This window comes from Epinephelus moara, chromosome 10 (assembly GCF_006386435.1).
Source record: "Epinephelus moara isolate mb chromosome 10, YSFRI_EMoa_1.0, whole genome shotgun sequence".
Taxonomy (NCBI): Eukaryota; Metazoa; Chordata; class Actinopteri; order Perciformes; family Serranidae; genus Epinephelus; species Epinephelus moara.
In genome coordinates this window covers 20,059,031-20,074,932 of record NC_065515.1, presented here as the reverse complement: position 1 = coordinate 20,074,932, position 15,902 = coordinate 20,059,031, and the positions used below count along the sequence as shown (strand labels likewise).

Here is a 15,902-nt window from a genome sequence, read left to right as displayed (position 1 = left end):
TGTTTATTTCATTGACCTGTTCAGCACTTTGGTCAACCTTGGTTGTTTTAAATGTGCTTTATAAATAAAGTTTGAGTTGAGTTGAGTTGAACGTTTCATTCCACCCTCCGCCATTTCGCTTCGAAAATACGCACTGCCATTGCTCACTGGCTGTAGCCTTTTATAGGGAGGGAGGGCCAAGGGCTCCAAGAGGAGGGAGGAGGCGGCGATTCACATGAACGTACATGAACGCGCAGCCAGACCGGCTTGTAAACAAGGGGCTGGAGATCAACATAGAGAGAGGGTGTGTGATGTCTATACTATCTATGCTATACTCCAGATGAAATTACACTTCTAGGTTTCAATCTAGAAATGATGAATTTCCACTTATTTCCCCTTTAAGGATCAAGACCTACAGTCCGACATGGAAATTGAAGGATTTGGAATTCCCTTTCGCCTGGACAGAGACCCCGCAGTGACTGGTAAGTCACTCTGTGGGGGCTTGTGTCTGTATGTGAACAAAAACTGGTGTAATACAGTTGTTATTAGGGGGTCACTGTGCACATCTGATATTAAACTCCTTTCCATATCTTTACGTCCCTTTGATCTTCCTAGGGAATTCCCTCAAATATTTGTGACTCTAATCTACATTCATCCGAAGGCTAATGTTGATATTGCTATACAGGCTATGACAAAAACAGTGCAGCGGCTTCAGGGGATTGCGCCGGATGCACCGCTCTTTCTCATGGGCGATTTTAACCAGTTTCTGAGCAACTTTTAACAGTCTGTAACTTGTCCAACTCGTCATTCCAAGTGCCTGGACCTTTGTTTTGGGTCGGTTAAGGGGGGTTACAGATTCCTTTGTCGAGCTCCACTTTGTATGTCTGACCACAACATTGTCTACCTTGTTCCGTCCTACAAATCCGTCCTGAAGAGGAACAAGCCGGGACGACGGTTAGTTCCAGTTTGGACGGTGGACTCCGCCTCCAGGACTGTTTCTCTTGCATGGACTGGGATATGTTCAAGAATGCCAGTGTGGATTTAAAAGAACTGACTGAAACTGTGTCTGCTTATATCTCCTTTTGTGAGGAAATGATTATCCCCAGAAAATCATTTTCCATTTACCCTAATAATAAACCTTGGGTCTCAAAATCGGTCAAAGGTATAATTAACCTAAACTTGCCAAAATGCATGTATACTGTAAAGGCAAAGTTGAAAACTTGCTGAGTACTGGAAATTCACACCCTGCATGGGAGGGTGTGAAACACATGATGGGGATGCAGTCAAAGAAATGTGAGATTTCCTTTAATGGGATAACTGACCTGGACCTTTCTAATGACTTGAATGTTTTTTATAATCATTTTAATACCCATGATTTTAATAAGGAGGTGTCTGATTTTAAAAATGTTGATTTTAATCCTGTACAAACTGTGTCTATTGATAACCTGATGGTCTCTAAACTGTTCTGTGGTGTGAAGGTAAGGATAAGTCCTGGTCCTGATGGTAATGGAGGCCGAGTTTTAAAGCACTGTGCTATGCAGCTGGCAGGTATTTTCTGCTTCATTTCCCAGATGTCCTTATAGCTGCACAAAGTGCCTTGTCTTTGGAAGGACTTAATAATTGTTCCTGTTCCTAAGAACAAACCCCAAAGACTGAACGATTTCAGGCCATTGGCACTCACCTCTCTGGTCATGAAAACCTTTGAAAAGTTGGTGAAGGACGCACTCTTGAATATTGTACAGGACAAGTTGGACCCTCTTATCCAGTGGTGTAAATCATCCTTTTTTGATATCAGTGTCACCAGATCAAAGGAGATGTGTATTGATTTTAGTAAAAATCCCTCTGTCATCTCTCCTGTGGTGATGGACAAACAATCTGTCAAACTTGTACAGCAGTACAAATACCTTGGTACTGTCATTGATAGCAAGCTTTGCTTTGAGCCCCAATTTGATGTTGTATGTAAGAAAGCACATCAGTGCACGCACTTTCATCGTAACCTTCGCACTTTTAATGTTGACACCACTTTTATGAAAATGTTTTATCCCTGTTTTATTGAATCTGTTCTTATGTTCTCTTTTATCTGCTGGCATGGGTCACTTTCTTTTAAACAAAAAAATCGCCTGCAAGGCATTGTGAAGGTGTGCAGCAAAATTGCTGGAGCACCCTTAAAAGACCTCCATGACCTGTATCAGGTCAGGTGCATTAAAAAAGCTAAATGTATCCTGGCGACCCAAGCCATCCACTAAGGGACAATTACGTGCTGCTACCATCAGGGCGCAGATATAATCTCCCTCGATGCAGAACAAATTGGTTCAAAAAATTATTTATCTCTGCCTGCTGCTCTCAGCCTCTTAAATGGCTGCTAAATGTAATTGTGTATTCTTTTATGGCTGTTTATTTATTTGTTATGATAATTGTTGTCTGTGCTTTAACTGCTGGCTGTGACACAAATTACCCCTCAGGGATAATAAAGATACCTTGAACCTTGAACCTTGGCAGAGAAGATTTGGCAAATTTTTCATGGCCGCAACCCACATATTCAGCTCTGCTGCTCATCCCACAAATGCATGTTCCGTACAAATGTGGCACCATTTAAAAGAAAAATAAGATTTATTGCCAAGAAGCATTGTTACAACAAAGAAATCTACCAAACACAAAGTTCCTTACTTTTTGTGCTCAGTTTATTGACCAAGTCCAGGACTGTGTTTTGACAATATTTGAAAACTGACATCAGATATATGCAGACATCCTTGCTTGACTAGTTTATGGTCAAATTTTCAGCACTGTTGTTTTGACAAACAAGACATGCATGCAAATTATTCAGAAGGAAAAGCTGTAAATTGAGTTGAGCCAGTCAGAAACAAGAAACACTATTACCTCAGACTGTCCAGTTTTACCTTTTAAAACGTTGGGTCAAATCATGAAAGTAGGTCACTGAACATAGCAGTGACACAAGCAAGATGAAAGAAGTAAAGATAGCCGGGCTCCTTTTCATCAGCTATTCACTGCTTTACGGTAAGAAAAAAATAATTTACACTATCTAACAAATTAGCAACATTTAAAAAAAAAAAAAAAAAAGCTCATGTGTCAAATACTGGAGTAAACCTAGAAAGCCTTTTCCCATGGTAATGCTTTAAGAAACTGTAACTTTCAAAATGATTTGTAAAAAATAAACACAGAAAACTGAACACCAAGTAAACTCAAATATGATGAAATGTTTGTATGTTTTAATACTTTATCTCCATATGTCAAAAAGCAAGAAAAACAAACAGCCTACTACTAATACTACTGATAGTGAAGTTTTAAAGTTGCCTTGAATTTTACACAACTTTGTACTGGATATGTGTTTTATAACAGTTTTGTGGCACTTTGATGAATACTGTCAGAAGATGTTTATGAACTGTTTGTGAAAAAGCAATGGAAAACAATTAAAAGTTTTGAGAATTTAAATAAAATTTTGATCCAAAAAGACTAAAAATCTGTGGAACGTGTTTTATTTTAACCGAATAAAGAGCTTTCCACTAACCAGTAAGTTACTGTAGCAAGTAAAGCTGAGAGAAGTAGAACATGGGTCAAGAATAAGAGTCTACAGCCACGCAAACAGCTCATTAAAAATAATTTATTGAGTATAACGTAAGACCCTTAGATTATATTGGCATTTTGCTAAGTTACACCTAATTTACAATTCATGTTAATTACATGACACAAAGTGCAACGGCTCAAAAATGCAACCAGCTCAAGCCCCAAAGTACAACACAAAGACAGTCAGTGTTATGTAAAAGTGCCTATTTACTGGAGTCCAAAAACAGGCAGGAGTCAAGTCAGGTGATCTCTCCAGACAGGCAAACTTGTGCCGACCTGAGACTCCAACGAGGAGCAAATATGTGAACAAGTCTCAGTTCTCTTTTACCGTGGGAAAGGAGGAGAAACTGGTGGGGCACCAACCAGCATTTATTTTAAGGATAAATCCTAAATATTAATATTTAACAGTTTGCTTGTTCTTCCCACGGTCTCCTACCACTACATAGAGCAGCTGACCAACAAAGGTTGGTGGTGAGTTTAGGCAACAAAATCCAAAATGTAAAGTTTGAACACAAATACACTTGATTTTTATATATTGTATCAATGCTGAATTGACAGTCGCACTGTCAACATATGAGGCCTTCTAACTTGTTTTTCTAGAGTTATGTGTTTTTGTGGATATGTAAGGAATTGTTGATATATCAGATATCTTTGAGGAAGTTTGGCATCATATTTTCTACCAAGAGCAGGATGGGAAACAGTCTCAAAAGAAATCTACCTGTAGTATTGCAGATAGTGACCCTGTGAGATCCTCAGTCATTTCAAAATCTTATAGTGTGTGACTAAAAATGTCTTTCGAGGTGAGAGGTTGTGAGACAAAGTTTGGTAGGCAGTAACATGACAGGCTGCCAGTAGTAAAGAAGGCTGAGGAACTGGGGTGGACTAAACTAGACAATCTGATAGGCAGTGGGTGGAGACGGAGCTGGATATATTGTATACTACAAGGCTGATGTGAAGCAGGTGAGTTTGTGGGTGGGGAAGGTCAGATGATGGAAATGGCGGAGGGCAGGAGGGAGTGGCTGGATCTGCAATGACAAGCAGAGTGAGTTCATGGTAAACAGAGCAAGCCGCAGAATGACTGTTTCGACATATGTGTGGATATGTATATATATATCCACATATATGTCCACACATATATCCAAACATTTATTTGGACATATGTGTGGGTCCTTTAAAATCGACTTGAATTCCTCCACAGCCTGTAGATTATACCAGGACAAAGGAGCAGCATATTTAAAAGGGTTTTTTGCCGAGTTCTGTTCTCACCCTTGGAACCAGCATTTGTAGAATATTGTGAGAGTGCAGGACATATTGATTTTTCTACACATGTATGTAGACAGGCCAAGAATAGATTTATATATAAAAACCAACCAATGCGAAAGCCTGCAGACATGCAAAGATGGCCAGTTAGCAGTAGCATATAGAGTACAGTGGTGTATGCGATTTCCACAACCAGTAATAAAGCGCAAACCACAATGGTACAAAGTGTCTAACTTCTTTAGGCACTGGTCAGGGGCATTCATGAAAAGCAAATCACCAAAATCCAGCAGAGGTAAAAAAAAGTTGCAGATATTAAGTGTTTCCTTGCCTGTGGGGAGTATTGAGATATGTTCCTAAAAAAGAAGCCCAATTCAACCTTCAGCTTGGAGGTTTTCAATATGTGACTGAAAGACAAGTTCTGATCAATGATGATACCTAAGTACTTGTAAGTTGTAACCATTTCAATTTCAATCCCTTGAGTAGTTAAGATCTTTGGAAGATTAGATGTTAACTCTTTACCATTTAAAAATAGCATGAAATTGGATTTTTCTGCATTTAACACCAGCTTAAGTTGAGTTAAGTGGGTCCCCACAACATCAAAGGAAGACTGTAGGTATTCTAGAGCTCTTACCCCTGGAGGGGATGAACAATAGATGACAGTATCATCTGTGTAGAAATGGTAAGCAGCATTTTATAAATTGTCACAGAGATTGTTTACATGTATAGAAATCAACAATGGCCCCAGTATGAAACCCTGAGGAACACCTTTTAACACAGGGAGTAATGCAGAGGAAGACCCAGCAAACTGAACGCATTGTGTTGTACCTGACAAATAAGCAAACAGCATACAGCATGTCCAGAGTCTATCTGCCAAGGTAGCATGGTCTAATGTGTCAAAGGCCTTTGAAAAAATAGATGAAAAGACCTGCACAATATTTTTTTGCATTCCAGTCCCTCAATAATGGCATTGACCACCTTAATAGCAGCTGTTTTAAGTGTTGAAAATGGATCACTGTATTTTCATGTGGATGATATGAAGAGGTCTTAGTCTTAGCAAAACTCTGTATAGCATACAAAGAAAGATCTGTCTTTGAGCAAATACAGAAAATGTTTATTGTGTATTGTGTATGTATTAATTTAGTTTTCTTCTTTCGCTTTTTCAACACAGGTTTTGTTGCACCATTGAACTGCACCAGCCCAACTCCTGAGGCCTTGTTTGATGCATTCGAGACTGAATTATTTCCTAGAAAACTACTTCGACCTGTAAAAAACTTTACAGATATCCTGAACGTATCCATCGAACTGATTATAGTGGGAATTTTAGGAGTGGTGAGTCTATGAGCTGCATAAAAATCTATTCATGACAGCACATAAAGATGCATATTTTTTTCAACAAAGTATTCTGTGAGTAAATTTGAATCATCATTATTAACTGTATGTTTCTCATCCCTAGAATGAAAAAGACCAGACCTTAACAGTATTCATATGGCAAATCCTGGTAAGTGTTCAGAGCACTGACAAAGCATGATTGAATTTAGAAAATTGTCTAAAAACTTTTCTTAAACAAAAGCACACACTTAATACAAATGTGGTTAAATTTCTGAAGATTGTAAGAAATCTGGCTGCAACCCCCTCCTCTGCGCTCTGGTAGTGGGGAATGTGATGGTGAGACAGTGCCAATGAAATATTGGGGGGGATTTGATTTGAGATTTAAGGTGACACATCTTTTGCAATCAAGAGTTGCGTATATTAAAAAGTTATGGCTCACTGGCACAAACATAAATAACACTGCTGCATTTAAATGTTAACGAAGTGGATCTATAAGAAACGTGTGATATGCAGTGAATTTAAGTGTATGAGATAGGCCTGTAAATTAACTAGGACATGACAGATTTATCGTCAATCAGTTTATTTGTTACATGAATTCATAAAATAAAACATCAGTAATATGTAAGTCTCCCCATCCACTGGATTAAAATGGAGGCCCTGCAGATTATTTACCATGGTGAGACGTAATATCAAAGCTCCACTGATTTTGGCTTTTTTCACTCACTGCTGTTCTGAATCTGAATCCCATCTCAGGGTTCATCAACTCAGAATTCAGGTTAAGACTCAGAGTATCTTAAATCTGCTCTCTGGAATGGACCCCCACTCCCTATGTAGATATACTGTATACAACACATTTTAAGGTAACAAAAACATGATTCTTCTTTCAACTAATTATACACTTAAATACTTATATAGATACTTATACACTAATTATATTCCATTTCTACCAATATATCCCCCGAAATCCTAAAAAATTGGACCTTTAACCTTGAGATGAAAGTGTACCAAGTATGAAGTGTCACAGTGCAAATGGTTGTTGTTCTGGTTAATGTAGGAGTGGGAAATAGCGGGACTGAGCTGGGATGAGAAGGAATGTGGAACTACAAGAGTCTCTGTCCCTCGAGAAAAGCTTTGGGTCCCGGACATCGTCATCAATGAGTTGTAAGTTAAAATTAAGTATCGTAGCCTGTCAAACAAAAAATAAAAACCTATCTTTTAAAAGTATAAATGTGCAATTAAGTCATTTTTTATTTTGTTCATTTCCAGCATGGACGAGGACAAATCTCCCAAAACCCCATATGTCTACTTATACAACACAGGTCGTGTATTTGATGATAGGCCGATCAGAGTGATCGCCACCTGCAAATTAGTCATCTACACTTTCCCCTTTGATATCCAAAACTGCTCGCTGACCTTTGAACCATACCTGCACTTCGGTAAGCCTGCAAAAAAATTCAAAAGATAACACCTGATCTCAAAACTGCAACTAGTATTTCATAATAATGATGGTAGATTACTCACACAATTTAAGAAGGTAATTGATATTTTTTTGCAGAAATTATGTGTTTTCAAACATTAAAACTACAAACACAAAAGTTAAATGAAATTTCAGTAGAATTAAATGAATTAATTTAGACATCTTTGGGGCCTGAACTGAATGACCTCAACTTTCATGTAGACAACTTCACTCTACTCATGTGCATCACAAGAAACATTTCACAGAGATAATCTAATAGGCATTAGATCTAATATAAACAAACTTTCCTACAATTTTATTCCAGCTGAAGACATAGAGATGAATCAAAGACATTCAGCTGCAGAGATCCTGGAGGAGTCCAGGGAAGTGCTACAGACCAGAGGAGAGTGGGAGCTTGTTGATATCAAACAAGCTCAAACAACCCTTGAAATTACAGAAGGAACTTACTCTGAGCTCAAATACTTTGTGAGTTATTTTAGCTATTATATTTTATTCTGTGTTCACATGATGCATACCAGTAATTATCTGTAAAACGTTTGTAAAATCAGATGTGACACATTGGAGAAACCATGTGTAGAATATCTTTTATTTAAGGAATTAATCTTTGAAATTATTTTGATGAAATTGTTTTTGTAGAAAAATGACACAATCCCAGCAAAGATTTGATCTGTTTTGAACCACTGTTGTCTCAGTATAGAGAATTATACTACCTCTACCAGTAAAATATAAATATGAATATATATATATATATATATATATATATATATATATATATAGAGATATATAAGAAAACAACAACAAAAAAACATACATATCCAGATTTAGCACCTTGATGCATATGTCTGTATGTGTGTGCATATATATATATGCACACATACATACACACATACATATGCATCAAGGTGCTTAATCTGGATCAAAATATGTCAATGCTAAAAAAAAACATAAAATACAACAGTATCAGTTATGACAAATGTCATGTTTGATGAGAAGCATCATGGATGCTGGACACACTGCATGGCAGGTCAGAGCAGTGGGTGGTGCACCAGGGTCTTTTTTATTCTACGACTGCCAGTCTAAAAGAATGTTTACATTTTATATACATATATATAAATATATATATACATATATATGTATATAAAATGTAAACATAGTATATAAAATGTAAACATTCTTTTAGACTGGCAGTCGTAGAATAAAAAAGACCCCATATATATATATATATATATATATATATATATATATATATATATTATGGCATGCTGTTCATTCGGTTCATTCCATATATTCAGACATTCATTCCATATATTCGAGGTTCATTTAATAAATTCGGACTTTCATTCCATGTATTCAAGGTTCATTCAATATATTTGGACTTTCATTCCATATATTCGAGGTTCATTCAATAAATTCGGACTTTCATTCCATATATTCAAGGTTCATTCAATATATTCACACTTTAATTCCATATATTCGAGGTTCATTCCATATATTCAGACATTCATTTCATATATTCAAGGTTCATTCAATATATTCACACTTTAATTCCATATATTCAAGGTTCATTCAATATATTCACACTTTAATTCCATATATTCGAGGTTCATTCCATATAGTCAGACATTCATTCCATATATTCAAGGTTCATTAAATATATTCGGACTTTCATTCATTCCATATATTCAAACTTCATACTGTATTATATATATAATAATTTCCTGAACGGCATGCCATAAAATTATATATATATATACATATATATACATACACACACACACACACACACACACACACACACACACACACATATGTATATATATATATATATATATATATATATATACACAAATAAAATAATGCATGTATTCTTGATCAAAATATGTCATTGCTAAAAAACGATAAATTACAACAGTATCAGTTATGACAAACATCATGTTTGATTAAAAGCAACATGGACAGGATAATGGTGAAGGAATTTACAGTAATAAAAGCTGCCAAAAAGATTGATATTTTAAAGAAAATAATAATTGAATGTAGTGGATGTTGTTTATGTGGGTAATTTTAGATGGTGTACACATGTAAACAGAGAACAAAGGAGGACTGATGATTGATCCTTGGGGAACACCAAAGGTCTGAGTGGCCTGCAGAAAAGCATCAGAAACAACAAAAGAAGTTTTTAGGGGGCTGGTGGAGGAGTTTGCTACTATTGGCAAACGTCTATTGTGAATTCTGAGTAAAACTTTGATGCTTTGTAATTGTTTTTATCCCAAGATCATTTTGAGACGTAGGCCAATCCTTTATGTGGTAAACCTCCTGTTGCCCAGCTGCTTCCTCATCACATTGGACCTCTTCAGCTTCCTGCTGCCCCCCCAAAGTGTGGACCGGTCCTCCTTTAAGATGACTCTCATCCTGGGCTACACCGTTTTCCTGCTCATCATGAACGACCTGCTGCCTGTCACTGGAAATATAACACCTCTAATAAGTGAGTGACACCTGTGATATATTGTTGTATAAGATTAACCACTGTGGCCAATTCTTCTTCTTGACCAGATGCCATTGTTGACCAATTATACCTTGTCCTCTGATGGCTCCTCTGGCAACTGAATTTTAACTTAATATAAATGTGAATATGCTCTCTGCCCTTGATAATTAAAGTTAAAATGAAAAATGTGTCTTTACTTCTTAATTGTCTTGTCTGTTTTGCTGCAACTGTTTTATTCTCAGTGAGTCTGACTCTGATGGTGGCCAGCCTGATGCAAATGCTTGAAAGAGACCTTAATATTATCACCATAACCCCAGTTCTCTGTGCTATGTGAAATCACTTACACCCTTGATTAATAAAGTTTGATGAAAAGCGTCTCTTTATTTCTTTTCACCCTTTTTCTGTTGGTTTCCTGCAGATGTTTTATTCTCAGTGAGTCTGGCTCTGATGGTGGGCAGCCTGTTGGAGACAGTGTTTATCACCAACATCCAGTTCAGTGCCAGAAAGGTGCCTCACTGGCTCAGTGTCCTTGTGCTACGTTATCTAGCTGTTGTTGTTTGTCTCCCTCCAAAAAAGAAGAGCAACCGCGTCACAGTCTCCCTTCACCCACCTGCTAGAGGTACAGTAACTCATCATGGTTATTTTTGAGTCACATCTGTCACTGTTACTGCTGCTTCATCTTATTTTAATCATTTTTTATGCAACTCATTTGAACAAAGTCAAATAACCTAAGCTTGACTAAAAAGCTAAATAAACTCTTAAATGGAGCTTGTTCATTTGTCATGGAGATACACTTAAAGGCTCTTGAAAACGTTAGTGAAAGTCAATCACGTTAATTATCTTACATATTTTTATTTTTATCTTTAGTTGTTGTTGTTTTTTTTGTTTTGTTTTTTTGTTTTTATTTTTTTTTTATTTTGCCGAATGAGGCAACATGATGGTCACTGAGCCACTGATTAGGTATTGAAATAGGCCTTGATATATATTTGCAGTATTATGAACTGGCTGTTTGCATTAAAAGCATTTCACTGGTGAAGGACTACTTGACGTCCTCCGAGAATCGCCACGTTAACGTGGTGGAGGGGTTTGAGTTTCCATGTGAACCTGGGAGCTGTGTTGTCCGGGGCAAATAGCCCCTGGTAGGGTCTCCCAAGGCAAAGTGGTCCCGGGGGAGGTACCAGACCAAGAGCGATTCAAAGACCTTGATGAAACGGACCTTTGGGAGCAAAGTACTTTGCCCGGTATGGGGACACTGGGGCCACCTCCTGGAACCAGACCTGGGGGGGGAGCTCGCCAGCGAGCGTCTGGTGGCCGTGCCTTCGGCCATGGGGCCTAATCGCGCTCAGCCCAAAAAGAGAACATGGTGCCGTCACCCTGTGGGCCCACCACCCAGAGGGACAGAAATCGGGGCCGGGGCATTGTGTGCCGGGCAGCAGGCAGGGGCGCGGCCCCTGGCATGCCGATCCCTGCAGCACTGGTTCTGGAGTTGCCCAGGGTGAGAGGCGCCAGGTGGGTGTGAGGATATTCACGAGCCCCCAGCTGAGCGCCGCCGTGTTGGGGTTCGCCCCGGAGGAGGAGAGGGTCGTTTCAATGCGACTGAAGGTCGCAAAGAGAAGGTCTCTGACTGTTGTTTGTGCTTATGCACCGAACGGCAGTGCAGAGTACCTGGAGTAAACAAAGACCTGGTAAACAAAAACATGTAGTGAGGGTGAACTGGGAACGTCTGGCTGAGGACCCTTTCCGTGGGGTCTTCAACTCCCACCTCTGGGAGAATTTCTCGTGCATCCCAGGGGAGGTTGGGGACATGGAGTCTGAGTGGGCCATGTTCAAAGCCTCCATTGTGGAAGTGGCTGCTGGGAGCTGTGGTCAGAAGGTTGTCGGTGCCTGTTGGGGCAGCAACCGAGGATCCCGCTGGTGAACATCAGCGGTGAGGGAAGCTGTCAGGCTGAAGAAAGAGGCCTTTTGGGTCTGGCTGGCACAGGGGTCTCCTGAAGCAGCAGACAGGTACCGGTTGGCCAGAAGGGCTGCAGCTGTGGAGGTCGCTGAAGCGATTGAGAAAGACTTCTGGTTGGCGACAAGGAAGTTCTGGCAGACCCTTAACCGACTCAGGAAGGGAAAGCAGGGCTTGTCTCAGGCTGTGCTCAGCAGAGAGACTGCTGACCAGAATTGGGGACATCGTCGGGCGGTGGAAGGAGTACTTTGAGCACCTCCTGAACCAGGCCATCACATCCACTGTGAACGAGGCAGAGCCTGAAGACTCGGTAGAACTCTCACCCGTATCCCTGGCAGAAGTTGCTGAGGTAGTTAAAAAGCTCCCCAGTGGCAAGGCACAGGGTGTGGATGAGATTTGCCCTGAGATGCTGAAGGCTCTGGGCACTGTTGGGCTGTCTTGGCTGATACGCCTGTTCAGTGTCACGTGGAGGTCTGGTACCGTGCCTGCAGAGTGGCAGACTGGGGTGGTGGTCCCCATCTTCAAAAAAGGGGACCAGAGGGTGTGCTCCAACTATCGGGGTATCACACTGCTCAGCCTCCAGGGTAAAGTTTACTCCAGGGTGCTGGAAAGGAGGCTCCAACTGATTGTCGAACCTCAGATTCAGGAGGAGCAATGTGGATTCCGTCCTGGCTGTGGAACAGTGGAACAGCTCTTTACCTTTGCGAGGCTGCTGGAGGGGTCGTGGGAGTTTGCCCATCCAGTCTACATGTGCTTTGTGGACTTGGAGAAGGCTTACGACCGCGTCCCTTGGGGGGTCTTGTGGGGGGTATTACGGGAGTACGTGGTGCCAGGCTCGCTGCTACGAGCTATCCAGTCCCAGTATGACCAAAGTGAGAGCTATGTCCGCATACTTAAAAGAAGTGAAGTCAAACACATTCTTGGTGGGTGTTGGCCTCTGCCAAGGTTGTCCCTTGTCACCAATCCTGTTTGTGACCTTCATGGACAGGATTTTGAGGCACAGCTGGGGGGAGGAAGGGGTCCGGTTTGGGGACCTCAGAATTTCATCTCTGCTTTTCGCAGATGATGTGGTTCTGTTGGCTCCATCACACTGGGACCTCCAGCATGCACTGGGGCATTTTGCAGCCAAGTGTGAAGCAGTTGGGATGAGAGTCAGCACCTCCAAGTCTGAGGCCATGGTTCTCTGTCAGAAACCAGTGGATTGCTGTCTCTGGGTTGGGAGAGAGTTACTGCCTCAAGCAAGGGAGTTCAAGTATCTTGGGGTCTTGTTCATGAGTTAGGGTAGAATGGAGCGTGAGATGGATCGGCTGGTCAGTGCGGCTTCTGCAGTGATGCGGACGCTGTGCCGGTCCGTCGTGGTGAAGAGGGAGCTGAGCCGGAAAGCAAAGCTTTCGATTTACTGGTCCATCTACGTCCCAACCCTCACCTATGGTCATGAACTCTGGGTAGTGACCAAAAGAATGAGATCATGGATACAAGCAGTGAAAATGAGTAATCTCACTGTAACCTTGTTTTCTTTTTATATATATCCAGCCATGAGTCCCAGCATCATCTCTTCAAGAGATCTTCAGAGCGTCTCTGGTGATACACCTCATGAGAAACCCCCTCCGGATCCAGCCCTGGATGAACTGAGGAAGCTGAGCAGAGATCTCATGGCCATCCGCCTCCAGGTAGACAAACATGCCCAGGGGAGCAATACCACACAGGAATGGCAAATGATCGGATTAGTCATTGACCGCCTGCTTTTTGGCCTGTACATTGCCATTATCTCTTCCCTTTTTATCATTATCATATCCATCTGGGTCTGGAGTAACGCAGAACTTAGTTGACTTAATGGAAGAGTTAAGTCAGACAGTTATGTGGCTCATCAGCAAAAGTTTGACCAGTTAGCAGCTTACACTTAGATTTATTATTCAGTAGTTCGAGTAGAAGATTCAGAATCTGAGTTATTTGATGCAGGAAAACAAAATGAAATGCAGAAGACATCCAGTATGTATAGAGGGAATGATTACACCAGGCTTAGCTTATTTTAATGTTTATATGGATACCGACTGTTTTTTATAGTAGAACTGAAAAATGTGAACCTATCCTCTAACCAGTATTAATTATCTTCATGAACAATCAATGGTTGAGTCCAAGTTAAAGTTTCTGTATAATTAATTGGAGATATTCTGATAATAGACCCTATATTTTACGTAATATGTCATGCCTACACTTCAAGCCCAAAACACACAAAAAAAATGTCTCTTTCCTGAAATCATGACCTGGCTTCTCAAGATAATCCACAGACCTTGTTGTGAGCAGTTTTATGTAGGAACTCTTTTCCAGAGATGGGGATTCGAGTCATTGTGACTTGGACTTGAGTTGACTCGAGTCACTGTTTTGATGACTTGTGACTTGACTTGACAAAAAATAAAAGACTTGAGACTTGACTCGGACTTGGAAGTTAAAGACTCGGGACTTGACTTGACTTGAGACACGATGACTTGAATGACTTGATTGTTATTCACATCATGTTTTCGGTTAGAATATAAAATTAATAAATTAATTTAGAAAATAATGTCGATTACCCGGTAGGAGCGCAGGCTGAGACTGGCGTTGTCATGATTGGATCACTACCCTGTCAATCAGTCATGCCCTCTCTACGTACCTTACGTGTTTATTGGAGAAACAGGCCCTCTTATATCAGATAGGCATCAACATGTCAGTGGGAGAGGTACCGAGAGTCATCGTCTTCGGCTTTCGGAATTACCATTATTACGGCAAAAGATGAACAGCACAGTGCAAGACATGCGGCATAAACATCCCGGACAGCCAGGTGACAACTTCAAACTTTGTTCGTCGTTTGAAGAGCCATTCTGCCCAGTAAGTGCTTGTCAATTAGCTAATATTATCTGGTTAGTCAGATAATTTATTTGCTAACATTAACCCCAGAAAACGTGAGCGAACATTCCGACCGGTTCATCACAAGACTGGCTGTACGTTTTATGAACAAGCAACACGGGGTTAAATGAGCTAAATGGGTGATTTTGGCCGCTGCCTTGGTTAGTGTGTGTGTGTGTGTGTGTGTGTGTGTGTGTGTGTGTGTGTGTGCGCGCACGCATGGGGGTCGTCCCTGCAAAGTAAACATTGCAGCGATGAAGTCAATGTTTACTGACAGTTACTTATATCTTGTCTTTTCACTTTATTAAGATCAGATTCTGCAGGTAAAATTACAATAATAAGGTGACTTGACTTGGACTTGACTTGACCTATTACAGGACTTGACTTGACTTGACTTGACATAAAATGTGACTTGACTTGACTTGACTTGCCCAAGAAAAAATTGACTTGACATAAAATGTGACTTGACTTGACTTGACTTGCCCAAGAAAAAATGACTGAGTGCCATCTAGTTACATTATATTTGAGAGAAGGCAGACATCTCTACAGCTGATATCTCCAACACTCAGCAACTCACACCAAAACAATTTAGACTGATAAATAACACTACAGGTAAGAAGAAAAATATGGATTTTTAAATTTTGGGGTTAACTGTCCCTTTAAACAATTAAATCCAGTCAGGACCACTTATTAACAAGCATATCTCAAGACACCTTAAGGTCTTCTAATCCTCATGAATGGACAGTCTTTCGTGTCAAAGCTCAATTCTATTGTAGGCTAATAGTTTCCCTTTTTTTCGGAGACCATTAATCTCTTTCTGCTGCTTTGGGAAGTCTTTATTTTCTCATCTTTAAACAAGATTTTTATGCTTTTGGTTTATGTGTACTGACAATGAAAAAATGACAAACTATGTAATGGTGTTTTTGTTTGTATCTGCTCTATAAATGTCTATTTGTGTC

The 15,902-nt window shown here is 40.1% G+C and overlaps 1 protein-coding gene across 1 annotated transcript; it reads left to right on the top strand.

The window, feature by feature from the left end:
- The first annotated feature begins 2,780 nt into the window (after positions 1 to 2,780).
- On the top strand, positions 2,781 to 15,371 carry LOC126397188 (5-hydroxytryptamine receptor 3A-like). The gene is made up of 9 exons (XM_050055776.1): positions 2,781 to 2,994; positions 5,990 to 6,150; positions 6,275 to 6,319; positions 7,205 to 7,311; positions 7,417 to 7,586; positions 7,932 to 8,092; positions 9,899 to 10,109; positions 10,528 to 10,728; positions 13,594 to 15,371. Exons 1-9 carry the CDS (start codon positions 2,940 to 2,942, stop codon positions 13,887 to 13,889), a joined length of 1,407 nt encoding a protein of 468 aa, XP_049911733.1. The 5' UTR covers positions 2,781 to 2,939; the 3' UTR covers positions 13,890 to 15,371.
- Positions 15,372 to 15,902: the final 531 nt, after the last annotated feature.